Consider the following 13607-nt stretch of genomic DNA (forward strand, 5'->3'; position numbering starts at 1 on the left):
GTCACTGTTCCAAAGCTGCAAATCTGTCTTCAAAACAAAGTTGCTTGCATCTCAAACATACTCACTTTGAGAAGTTGGTGACAATGTGCAGTACTAGCCTTTCCAAATTCTCTTCATAACTGAACTGCCTTATCCCAGGTAACATCCCAGCAAATCTCCTCTGTTCCCATAGAAAAGAGTCTTGTCAGAAATGTTTTTGCTGTTGTAGCTGAGACATTTTCAAAGTTCTATCTTAGCACTTGGATCACCTAGCTTTTACATTTTGTTGCTCTAATTATAAACACATTTCACTTTTAATCACCTTGCCATTTCATTTCCTGCAAATTAACCCAAAAGCTAACAATCCAAGTTAACCTTCAGGACCCATTCTATCTGATTGAAATTTTGCACATTTTTCTGTGAATACCATGACCAGTGCAGATTTTGACACACGTCACGATGTCTGGACTGACTTGAGGTCAACCTATCATCAACAAGTTTCAAGAAGGAATTAGCTTATAGTTCTTGCGTTCAAGGGTTCAAAGGTTATGGGAAAGTGGAAACAGGAGTAGGATGATCAGCCATGATGGCCTACTCCTGTTCTTTTTTTTAATTGTCTATGTAGTAAAAGTCTGCTAAGTGCTACATTTGTAAAAGCTCCTGATAAAAACCGTGATCTTCATTCAAAGGATCCATGAAAAAGCTTCATACCTCCACAAAAGGGATTTTGAAAAAACCCAGTTTGACTGACTGGGTGGATCAAGCCACTTAGTGTGTGGGCTTTGGAAATTGCCATGGGATCCACCTAACAACATCATGCTGTGACTTGCCTGACCAACTTGGACTTTGATTTATCTTGCAAAATTTGGTATGCAAGAGGAAATTGCATTCTATTTTGCATTCGATAACTTGGACATCAGAAAAGTAGAATAACTTTATTATTTATCTCTACAATTCACCTGAAAATCATAGCTTTCAGTGAATCATAAGAATTGAAGTTAAGGCCAGACGTGGATTCTTTTGGGTGTTTCTTGCACAGAAGAATCAATTTGAGGTTTGGCATTATTCATGTATAGCACTATGAATTCCTCACTGGCATAACTTAGAATAAAATGCATCACTATATACAGGATATGAAAAGAAAACCCTGTGCAGAACCTTTATTGAATGAGGCTCCTCCATCTCAAAGCTGATTTCAGTTACTGCAAGTAAATTCAGAATTACTTGAACTGACCAATTTCTGCCATGTGATGAAACCCACGCAGGACCAGAGTGCAAGTTTAGGTATAGGAATGAGAAGTAGCTAAAGAATGGACCTCTGGGCTTGAGGATAAAAACAATTGCGGGGAACATTAGGGCCAATCGCTGGAAAGTGAGGCTGGGATGATGATAGGAACAGACCTATGGCTGGGGTCGGGACTGGATTGGGATTTCAGGAAGGATGTGCAGTGATATTTTGTAAAACTCCTCCTGTAATACTCAAGCTGCTGTTTATTTGAATATTGTTTTGAGTTCTGAATCCAAATTAATCTGAGTTACAAACAGTGATGGATCCAATACTGAGGCTTGGAATGTGGGGAGAGCAGAGTTGGGGCAAAGTGTGGTGGTTCTATACTTGTATCTGAGCTATCCTTTTTCCCACTTTTATTTCAAATGATTTAGCCTTGAAATTCTAGAGTCATGTTGGTGGAAACTTGGTGTTCCAGCTCCTCTGAACATTCAGGTCCAGATGAGAAAGCATGTAGCCTCACATGTGACACACCTCCAACAGGGTGACCCATTTGTTCAGAAGAATCGGGGGCATCTGTTATCAGTGTAAATAAGGTGATAACATTTGTTCACATATGGAATGTGTGGCAGTACTTCCTTCTCACACCGGAGGCTGGAAGATTATACATATTTCACAGTTGGATGTCTGATAACTAAAATTCTGGATTATATCGAGGACTCTTAACAAAACTCATAGTCAGTAGGAAAATAACTTAATAAGTTGAGTGGAATATGCATATGGTAGAACAATCCTAATAGATTTTCATATATACCACACTGAGCAGATTTGAATTGATGAAGCTCAGCTCCCCAAATCTTGACTATTCAGGAAGGTGAATGTTTCATTACCCTTACAGGCTAGGAAAACACAAAGGCTGAAACTGACATAGTAAGGAAGTTGGAAGATATTCATTTTGTGAGTGAGAGAGAGAAAACATTCTTCTATAAATTACATTCATTGACTGAAGGTTTCAAGTGAAACAGAAGGACACAGACAGGACAGAAGCTGGTGGAAAGATGAACTCTTGGCAGGCTGATCTGAGTGAACACTGGCTTGTCATGGATTGAATGTTTGTGTGTCGTATCCGGGAATGGTATGAACTTAATTTGCATTTTGGGAATCTAAGATGTTTTTTAAAACAAAAGCCATTTTGGTACTGGGCATGTTAGCTGAGCGAGATTACCTCATGACTTTTTCCACATAGTTTAGTGTAGTCTCTCCTTATGATATACTATTAAAAGGGTGCTTAATTAGCCAAAGCAATCAGCCATTTGGGCCTGGCTGGATCAAGATTCTCCACCTTGATGTGAATGTAGCTTAATTAGTCAAGCTTACTCAGATCGATCAATGAGTTTCTCTTCCTCTGCAAACTTTTGCCATTTCATTGCTGCTTATCTGATTATGGACATGTGGCACTTTTGTAATTTAAATACCAAATTCTATATAAAGACAGCTTGTTTGCAGCGATAAGGGGAGTAACCTAAGAGAGCTCTGCAGCTAATGGTTTTAAACCTTAGCTCAAGCCTGGCTTGTCGGTATCTATGTTATAGTGTAACATTGCCTTTATTTACCAATGGCATCAATCATTTAAACTAAACTGTCTGTAAGAGTTTTATATTCCAGACTACTGCATAGTATGATGTCCAGGACGAACCAACAGAGGCTTACAGGTTGAATCCATCAGGGATTTCCTGAGTCCTCTCGAATCGATACTTTTTTTATAATATATTTTTATTAAGAAAAAATAGGTTTTCAAATATTACATCAAATACAAAACAATGCAATTCAAAACAGTACAAAAATAGTACAAAACTAAACCCAAATAATAAAAAAAATTCCTCAGCCCACCCTCCTATATGAATGTATAAACATATATAGAGAAGTATAAAATTTAAAATAAAACCTAAACTAGCTATTTAACTAACTAAATAAATAACTAACAACAAACAAATAAATAGTAATAACTCAGCCCAGCCAAACAAAACACTCATACATTCACAGTTCTTCCTCCCTGGATATTGGACTCATGAAATACAATCGTTACAGCTATATAAAAGCCCTTGTTAGTGAGGCAGATAAATCTGTGTCCAGGTATTTCAAAAAGGGTTGCCATGTCTTGTAAAAATTCTCAGTTTTGTGGTGTACCATATTTGTGAGAAAATCCAGGGGAATATGCTCCATAACAATCTTCTGCCACCCCGATAGGCCTAACAAACCCCTAACAAACATACAAAATTGTTAAAAATAAAAAACAACAAAAACCAGAAAACAAATCAACATATAAAGCGCCAATAGCACTGAGTAGGGGAACTCACCCGTCCCAAACTGCCCATAAATAGGCATCTAACCAAAGGGTCTGTTTCCATGCTGTACATCTCTATGACTATACTACAGAATCGTGTTATAGCAGGGAGTTATGAATGAATGAATGAAATGTGAACGTGGTGTTTGCTTGAGAGTCGGTTAGTAAAGGAGTTATGAATTAATAAACATGTAGCACTTGTCAGCCCCCTAGTGGGTTGAATAATAGATCCCTACAGTGTGGAAACAAGCCATTTGGCCCAACAAGTCCACACTAACCCTCTGAAGAGTAACCCACCCAGACCCATTCCCCTGACTAATGCACCTTGTGCCTTTCCATCCCTAAACACTGTAGGCAATTTAGCATGACCAATTCACCTAACCTGCACACCTTTTGGACTGTGGAAGGAAACCAGAGCACCCAGAGGAAACCCTTGCAGACACGGGGAGAATGTGCACCCGAGGCAGAAATTGAATCCGGCTCCCTGGTGCCGTGAGGCAGCGGTGCTAACTACTGAGTCACCGTGTTGTCCTGGGTCAGTAAGGGGACCTAGAATACAATATCTCACACCAACTACAAATCATTGTGCCACTAGAAAATAATTGGGAATACACTGCTTTATCAATAATGGAATGCTCTTTCTTGTAAATATTCCATCCATGCCTCTGACTCATTTTGCTATCCAACAATCAGATCTAATTGCATCAGAGATCTGATTTGAGCTTGAATTAAAGGTAAACATGTGGAACCTGATTCCCTCCATTTTGGAATGGGAGAGACAGGATTTAACTAGATTTTTTCACATAAAGTATAGCAGAACAGTGTGTGGATATCTCCGTTATCTCTGTACTCATAACTCTCAGATTTCTCTTAAGGTAATAAAGTTGACATTTGTAACCAGTCTAAGTTTCACTTGTAAGATTTAGAGTCATAGAATCAGAGAGATATACAGCATAGAAACAGACCCTTCAGTCCAACATGCCGACCAGATATTCCAACCCAATCTAGTCCCACCTGCCAGCACCCGGCCCATATTTTGTTTGTTCCTAAGAATCATCACTGTGATGTAAATGGCTATGTCATAATAACGGTAAAGGTTTAAAATGCCAGCTTGATTCCATCCATTGCATTCTTATCTTTTGACATTTGCAGCAGACAATTGAGCCGAATCTAGCTCAGTAAGTGTTTGAGGGAATGTTGCGTTGTCAGAATGGTGGTTGAATTCTGAAGGGGTTTGCTGAGGAATGGAATACATGAAGAAGACCGCCTCTATCTGTCAAGCTGAAAAGTAAATTTCAGTGTTAACAGGCTCATTGGTGTTTATTCCAATCATGTCCCCAATTTTGTTTCCTCTCCTTTTATCACTATTCCATTCTTTATTCTTGGAAGTTGGAATCATTGCTGTTTTGATCATTAGTGTATTGTAAAGCCTTATAATGTTTTCTGAATCTAATCTATGTATCATGGCATTATGCATTTTGACTTTGATTCTTATAAATGAGTAGGGAGATTACATAGTTGTTTTTGTTAGATTTTGCATGATCCTTGAATGATTTGAATAAAGTGACTCATAAGGAGGGTGTTCTTAGAGTAATAGAACTGCACAGCATGGAAACAGACCTTTCAGTCCAACTCATCCATACTGACCAGATACCCTAAATTAATCTAGTCCCATTTGCCAGCATTTGGCCCATATCCCTCTAAATCCCTTCTATTCATGTACCCATCCAGATGCCTTTTAAACGTTGTAATTGTACCACTTCCACTGGTAACTCATTCCATGTACACACCACCCTTTGCATGATAAAGTTGCCCCTTAGATCCTTTTTAAATCTTTCCTATTTCACCTTAAACCTTTACCCTCTAGTTTCGGATTCCTCAACCCTGGGGGGAAAAGGCCTTTGTGTCCCTCATGATTTTATAAACTTGTATAAAGTCGCCCCTCAGCCCCTCACCCTCCAGAGAAAATAGCCCCAGCCTATTCTGCCTCTTCCTATAGCTCAAACCCTCCAACCATGGCAACATCCATGTAAACCTTTTCTGAACCCTTTCAAGTTTCACAACATTCTTCCTATTGCAGGGAGACCAGAATTGCACATGGTATTCCAAAAGTGGTTTAACCAATGTTCTGTACAGCTGCACCACGATCTTCCAACTCCTGTACTCAATACTCTGACCCATAAAGGAAAGCATACCAAACGCTGCCTTCACTATCTTGTCTACCTGTACTTTCAAGAAACTATGAAACTGCACTCAAAGATTTTGTTGTTCAGTAATACTCCCCAGGATTTTACTATTATGTGTATAAGTCCTGCCCTGATTTGCCTTTCCAAAATGCAGCATGTCACTTTTATCTAAATTAAACTCTATCTGCCACTTCTTAGTCCATTGGCCCATCTGATCAAAATCCCATTGTAATCTGAGGTAACCTCCTTCGCTGTGTGCGCAAACCTCCAATTTTTGTCATCTGCAAACTTATTATACCTCCTATGTTCACATCCAAATCGTTTATATAAATGACAGAAAGCAGTGGACCCAGCACTGATCCTCGTGGCACTCCACTGGTCACAGGCCTCCAGTCTGAAAAACAACCTCCCACAACCACCCTCTGTCTTCTACCTTTGAGCCAGTTCTGTATCCAAATAGTTAGTTCTCCCTGTATTCCATGAGATCTAACCTTGCTAATCAGTCTTCCACAGGGAACCTTGTCAAGCGCCTTACTGAAGTCCATATAGATCACATCTACCGCTCTGCCCTCATCAATCCTCTTTGTTACTTCTTCAAAAAGCTGTGCTGTTTGTGAGTTGGAACACAATCTTACCACATTGTGCATTCACCACATTTGTGACTGCATCTACATAACTAAGATGTGGAAGCACTATATTAAAGAGGACTGTTAACCATAGGAGAGCAGAAAGCATTACGTGTCTAACAAGTGAAACAGACAAAATTGGAGATATTCTAAATATGCAACATCTGTGGACAGTGAAACATAGTTAATATTTCAGTTTGACCTTTCATCTTCTGATGATACGTATATTAACTCTATTTTGCTATCACATGCTGCCTGACCTGCTGTGTATCTCTGACATTAACATTTTATTTCAGGATTCCAATATCTGTCTTAATTTGCTTTTTGTAACTGTAGCTGACAAGATGCAATATTGCATGCTATTGAGTTTCCATCAGTCTACTTCTGTGGCAAGTAAAGTACAAGGCCAGATAAGAATGTATTATCATGTCACTAAACAGCAACTAGCAGAACCAGATGAGACTGAGGTGGCCACCAAATGTAGCAATTAAGTTATATCAAAATTTTACTTCGTCACTAGTTTACAAAAGATGTTTTGTTTAAGTCTGATTGTTTAAAGATCATACCAAAGTAGTTACAGTAATTGAAAATAATGACCATTCAAGCAGTGGATAGCCATGAGTCATGGGAACTCAGATTTGTATTTTACAGCCTCCTAAACCAGGGTTGCTGAAACTAACCACACATTTGGTGTGTTCTTTTCAACTTTTGCAGTTCTAGCAGTTCAAATAAACCCTGATTAGCTTTTCACTATAGAAAATCGAGTGCTATGGAGAATGCGCAGGAAAAGAGTTGAGGCAGAGGAGATCATCCATGATTGTATCACATGGCAGCAGGTTCAAGGGGCTGAATTGTCTACTCATGATGTATGAGACTATTGTACCATTTTATACCTTAAAACTGTAGAATACGTTATTGCAATAAATCATAGAATCCCTACAGTGTGGAAACAGGCCATTTGGCCCAACAAGTCCACACTGACCCTCCAAAGAGTAATTCACTCCGTCCTATTACTCTACATTTACCCCTGACTAATGCACCTAATCTACACATCCCTGAACGCTATGGGCAATTTAGCTTGGCCAATTCATCTAACCTGCACATCTTTGGATTGTGGGATGAAACTGGACCACCCAGAAGAAATCTTCGAGGAGAAAGTGAGGTCTGCAGATGCTGGAGATCAAAGTTGAAACTTTATTGCTGGAACAGCACAGCAGGTCAGGCAGCATCCAGGGAACAGGAGATTCCTGAAGAAGGGCCTGTGCCCGAAACGTCGAATCTCCTGTTCCCTGGATGCTGCCTGACCTGCTGTGCTGTTCCAGCAATAAAGTTTCAACCTCCACCCAGAAGAAACCCATGCAGACACGAAGAAAATGAGCAAACTCCACACAGTCAGTAATAGTTTTTCAAACTTTTTATTTGTATAATCAATACTTTCACTCTAACTTTTCTCAGCCTCGTTTGAGCCTTTTACTTCAGATTCTTTGATGTGGAGGTGCCAGTGTCGGACTGGGGTGGACAAAGTTAAAAATCACAACACTCGGTTATTGTCCAACAGGTTCATTTGAAAGTACATGCTTTCGGAGTACTGCTCCTTTGTCAGGTAGCTAGTGGAGCAGGATCATAGGACGCAGAATTTTTAGCAAAAGAACAAAGTGTCATACAAAGATCAATCGAAACCTGCATCCCCATTCTAAGTGATTAAAGGCTTAATAGCAATCTGGGTTTGTTCGATACATTGTATCAGTTGTATGACACTGATCTTTTGCTATAAATTCTGTGTCCTATGATCCTGCCCCACTAGCTACTTGACGAAGGAGCAATGCTCTGAAAGCTTGTACTTCCAAATAAACCTGTTGGACTATAACTTTATGTGAGATTTTTTAACTTCAGATTCTTTTGATTTTGTTTTGAAATTTTTCTGTTTGGGAAATGTACCTTGTATATGGAATTGCAAGTAAGTACAGATTCAGAGTAGTTCTATTGGAATGATATTTTAAAACCATCAATATTGTTATGATTTTTTTTGTTGAAAAGTATTTTCCACTATTGTAATCAACAATTTATTTTGCTTTTGTAGGCATTTCAGCTGAAGGTCAGATCATAAATCCACAATTGGAACAATGAGGTTATCAGGTAAGAAATAATCAAAGATTAACTATATTGAATAATATTTACCTGTCAGTGTTTGATTGCATTGCAGCAATGTTGAGCAGCATGCCAACTATCTGAAATTAAGTTTGACATGCGATAGAATTACTCATTCATTATACAGATTTGTTTTGTATTGGTACCCAGCAATACAAGTGACTTTTGTGAAAAATGTTTTGAACAGATTTTGGGTGTGCTTTAAATGTGTAAGAGATACAACATGGAGAAACATTATTTTCGCATCAATGTTGTAACGCTTTTGGGGAGACTTGTTATCTAGAGTATCCCAACGTTATGAGTGTTCAGGATCCCAGTGCTGATATCCTTGCCTTTTAAATATGATGGAAATTTGAAAATTTGTTTTCAATATTATATTTAACAATTAACTTGACGTAAGTTCTTTGCATTGGCCAAATTGCTCAAGTTACCATTGTCACTGCGAAGATTGCTACATGAATGGCATGCATAAGGAGGAACTACACGACTGGTCCAGCAACAGACTAGCAAGAAAAGATGGGCATGTTATGAATGACTATAAGATTCACTATCGTGCGATAATTTTGCCCTAATTTTGGGTGCAGACTATTGCAAATTTGTGCTCTTGAGAATGAGCCAACTTTTAGGTATGGTTTATTGATCTGATCCCATCCTATTTTCACAATGATACAATTAAAGTACCTAATTAATCCACTCTAAGGATTTTCGGTTGACTGAAATAATTAAACTATTTCAAAATTGAAACAAATTTGTTTTTGCATGTAAATCTGTAATAATTCTTAGCACATGAAGTCCTTGAATGCCTGTATATTCCTCTATAATTCCTGTGTTGAGCCTGAGCGAGGTGGGAAACAGGCGATCTTGGATGGGGAATTATGATCCTGAATCTGAGATGAAACATTGCTAAGTTTAATTTCTTACAGTTTATTTTCTTTCAAAATCATGCATAAACTATACACTTTTTAAACAAAAGTGCAGCAATCCATGATGAAGAAAAAAGGCACTCATTTTAATTTATAATGTGTAAAAGCAATGCATATACATACATTGAGAATAACTAGCGAATTTTGAGAAGATTTGTAGCTCCGGTTGATGATAAATGTAAGCTAGCTCACTGAGCTTAAAGGTTTTTTCAGATGTTTCTACACCATACTAGTAACCTCATCAGTGAGGATCTCCGGTGAAGAGCTGGTGCTATGTCCTGCCTCTCTATAGCTCTTGGTTTCTTAAGATGGGTGATGTCATTTCCAGTTCTTTTTTTTTCAAGGGGAGATAAATAGGATCTAAGTCAATGTATTTATTGATGGAGTTCTGGTTAGAGTGCCATATCTTGAAGAATTCTCGTGCGTGCCTTTGTTTCGCACGAATGTGATATGTGTGTGTTGTCCCAGTCGAGGTGATGTCCTCCTTTGTCTGTATGTTTGGAAACTTAGGGTCCGCTATGTGTATGACACCTTTGTCATCACGAAACGAAACAAATCAGACGAAACTTTCAAGACCATCAATAATATCCTTACTGGCATAAAGTTCACTAAAAGGAGGAAACAACAACAGACTGCCATTCCTTGATGTCATGAGAGAGTGAACAGTCAATGGGGAACTTCAAACCGGCACCTACAGGAAAACAACATAAACGGACCAAATATTGAACTACAGAAGCAATCATCCCAACATCCACAAACGAAGCTGCATTAAAACATTATTCCAATGAGCCACCACACACTGCAGCACAGAGGAACTATGAAGAGCAGAGGAAAATCACCCATACAGCGCAGTCAAAAAGAACAAATACCCAATGAACATAGTCCGCCGTTTTCTCAGCAACAAACCCAAACAAGCAGATGAAATGCGTCCAGAAATCCTAGCCACTCTCTCCTACATGAAAAACATCTTGGAAATGACTGCCAGACTGTCCAAACCTTTTGGCATCATGGTAGCCCACAAACCCACCAGCACATTGAAACAGCAGCTAATGAACTTGTAAGACCCTATACAGACAACAAGCAAAACTCATGTCATTTACAAAATACCGTGCAAGAACTGGAACAAACACTACATTGCACAAACAGGCAGTAAACTAGCCACAACAAGAAATTGAGAAAGTGAGGATGCTGGAGATCAGAGTCGAGAGTATGGCACTGGAAAAGCACAGCAGGTCAGGCAGCATCCCAAGGAGTAGGCGAATAGAAATTTCAGGTGTAAGCCCTTCATCAGGAATAAGTGTCATTGCTGATGAAGGGCTTATGCCCGAAACGTCAATTCTCCTATTCCTCAGATGTTGCCTGCCCTGCTGTGCTTTTGCAATACCATACTCTCAACAAAATGACATGATCCACTCTCACTAGTATCCTTACTTACAGATAAGGAAAGGACATCACTTCGATAGGGACAACACATCCATCCTAGGACAAGCTAAACCGGGACACGCACGAGAATTCCTAGAAACACGGCATTCCAACTGGAATTCTATCAACAAATACATTGACTTGGACCCCATTTATTACCCTCTGTGAAAAAGAACAGGAAATGACACCACCACAGGAAATGATATCACCAATCCAAGGAAACCTAAGCACACACATAGAAAGTGGGTCACTAACACCACTGTTTCACTGGAGGCTCACTGATGATGTTACCTAGTATGGTGACGAAATGTCTGAAAATAAACCTTCCAGCTCAGCGATATCCAGGATAATGCAATAAACCAGAGAATGAAAATATATATTTTAAATGCAAAAGTCAAGTGCCTGCTGGAAAAATTGGTGTTCATTTGTAAATAATTTTTCCAGTATTATATGCAAAACCCTCAATTCTATTCATCGAGTATGTTCAACTGTTTATGCTTGTGCTTCAGACTTCTTATTGTTTGGAATATGGATCATTATTTTTGAGAAATTTAAATAGCAGTAATGCAGTTGAAGAATGTTCTCTGTCTATAGTGGTTTGCTATTGTTCAACTTGGAATTCTGATGGGACAAGTGGCTCATTGCTTAATTAGCAAGTGTGTTCAGGCAGTCTTTCACTGGCACCAATAATACAGAGGTGCTTACGAATTTGACATTTTACCACAGGAATTGGTTCGGAAATGAGCCAAGTCCCAACTTTCCTGAAATTGAGGGTTCCTCCTTCTGAGCGCTGTCTCCAGCAGCTAGAGGAGATTGTGATTTCAATGGGTGCAGAACTACTTCCGTGTGTCCACCTCTCGCTACCTACAAACACGTACATGCACAACATCATATTCAGGGGTCTGGTGAGTCAGGATTCAGTGCAGTGCGAGAATTTCAGCAATAGGTATTGGTGTGTGTTGCTAATTGTCTATCAAAACCTGAAGCTGCTGTGGTCTGGGTCTCCTTCCATGTAGACACAACTGTTTTGCTATTTGAGGAGTTGTAACTGGTGCTGAACATTGTATAATCATCAACAAATTTCTGAAGTGCTCTTGGAGGAAAGATCATTGAACCAACTGGAAATGGTTGAACATGGTACACTACCTTGAGCAGCTTAGAGTCATAGAGCCCTGCAACACGGAGGCAGGCCTAAACTGGTTATGCCAACTAAAATGTCCATCCAAGCTAACCCCATTTCCCTGCATTTGGCCCACACCCTTCTTTTTCTACCCATATATTTGTCCAAATGCCTTTTAAATAATCCAGCTGAGGGTGACTGAGAGCTTCTGCAATATTGTGGAGGATTGGAGACAAAGAATGATCAAATGTAGTTTTGGTTCATTCTTCTGGGGCTCCTCTATGGGTCCCTTTGTAGTTGATGAGCCCAATTCTTCAGCCACATCTCTGACCACACATTTGGCAGGTATTACCACAAGCTATTCTCAAAGAATTCTGTTCTGTCATGCTGGAGTTTCCTCCAGATCGATTGTTCTGTATGAGGGTCTCCCATGCATTGACATCTCATATGTTGCATTTTTTGAATGAAACCTTCAGGGAGTCTTTGAAATGCTTCCTTTGTCCTCCTCTCATTCAAGTGCCTTTTTGCATTGTTTTGGTAGAACTGAGGCATCCTAAGCATTTGGCTGGCCCAGTGGAATTGGATGACCGTGGCCCCAATGCTGGTTACTGTTAGCTGCTTCAAAGACACTGGTATTTGTACAACTGTCCTCCCTGCTGATCAGAGAATCCATCTCCAACAAAGTTTGTTACTTATTAAGAGTCTTGAGCTGACTTGTCTGGGCAGTCCATGTTTTGGAGCCATCTACAAGAGCATGAAGGATCACACCTTATATATATACTAGGATCTTAATATCAACCTGAATGTCAGTTGTCAAACACTCTCATCCTTTAGGCATCTGAAGGTGATCTTGCAGATTGAATGTGATGTTAAATTTCTGCATAAAGGTCAGCCTCAAATGAGAAGTAGCTTCCCAGGTGGTGAAGTGTTCCATATTTGGAAGAATTTCTGTGTTGATCTTAATGGAGGAGTGGATCGAAACTTGACCTGGAATAGTTTGGTAAAGGATTTGAGGCTGTGACCGTTTCTACAGTATGCTTCTGTAAAGGCATCGAGGAAGACTTGAATATTCTTAACCGAGAGAGAAGAGATGACATTGTCACAAGTGAGGTCGGAGTCATTTTCTTCTTGGATTTCAATTGGTTGAGGTTGAAAAGTTATCTGTCAATCCTCTCGACAATGTCCCTAACCACTGGGAAGCTTGTTCTTGATAACATGAAGCATGGTGGCGATGAAGGTGGAGAAAAGGAGGGAGCAATGTTGTGCTTGTGAATAAGAAGTTGTAGCTCGTTGGCTTTGATTCCACAATTGGTTCTTGACTTCCTTTGTTGTTCTTTGTAACTCTGTCTTTGTTGCTTGATGAGTTCTCTTTGCCTTGCCGATGTTGTATTACTAAGGATGGAAAAATTTTCTCTTGTTAATGAGGCACTGGATAATATAGTCACGCTTGTTGAACCAATCTTAGTGTTTCCTGGTCTTGTAATCAATGGTTTCTTCCCAGCAATCCGTGGAGGCTGTGTTCAGCTTTTTCCAGATTCCATTCACTCCATTAAAATGACCCTTTGAAGACTTTAGCGAAGATATTATTGGAAGTTTGGTTGTCTGCTTGGCCATATCCCTTGAATGGATTT

General features: G+C 39.4%; 1 protein-coding gene across 1 annotated transcript in view; it reads left to right on the plus strand.

Annotated features, from left to right (window-relative positions):
- fam3c (FAM3 metabolism regulating signaling molecule C) overlaps positions 1–13607 on the plus strand; it is a 48450-nt gene that overhangs the window by 15393 nt on the left and 19450 nt on the right. Inside the window, exon 2 of the mRNA XM_043709087.2 lies at positions 8444–8499. Within this exon, the coding sequence (XP_043565022.1) occupies positions 8487–8499 (13 nt within the window). The 5' untranslated portion in view covers positions 8444–8486. The remainder of the gene's footprint in view (positions 1–8443; positions 8500–13607) is intronic.

Source organism: Chiloscyllium plagiosum, unplaced genomic scaffold, assembly GCF_037043375.1.
Source record: "Chiloscyllium plagiosum isolate Xiang-an unplaced genomic scaffold, Cpla_swu_hap1 HiC_scaffold_19, whole genome shotgun sequence".
NCBI classification, from domain to species: Eukaryota; Metazoa; Chordata; class Chondrichthyes; order Orectolobiformes; family Hemiscylliidae; genus Chiloscyllium; species Chiloscyllium plagiosum.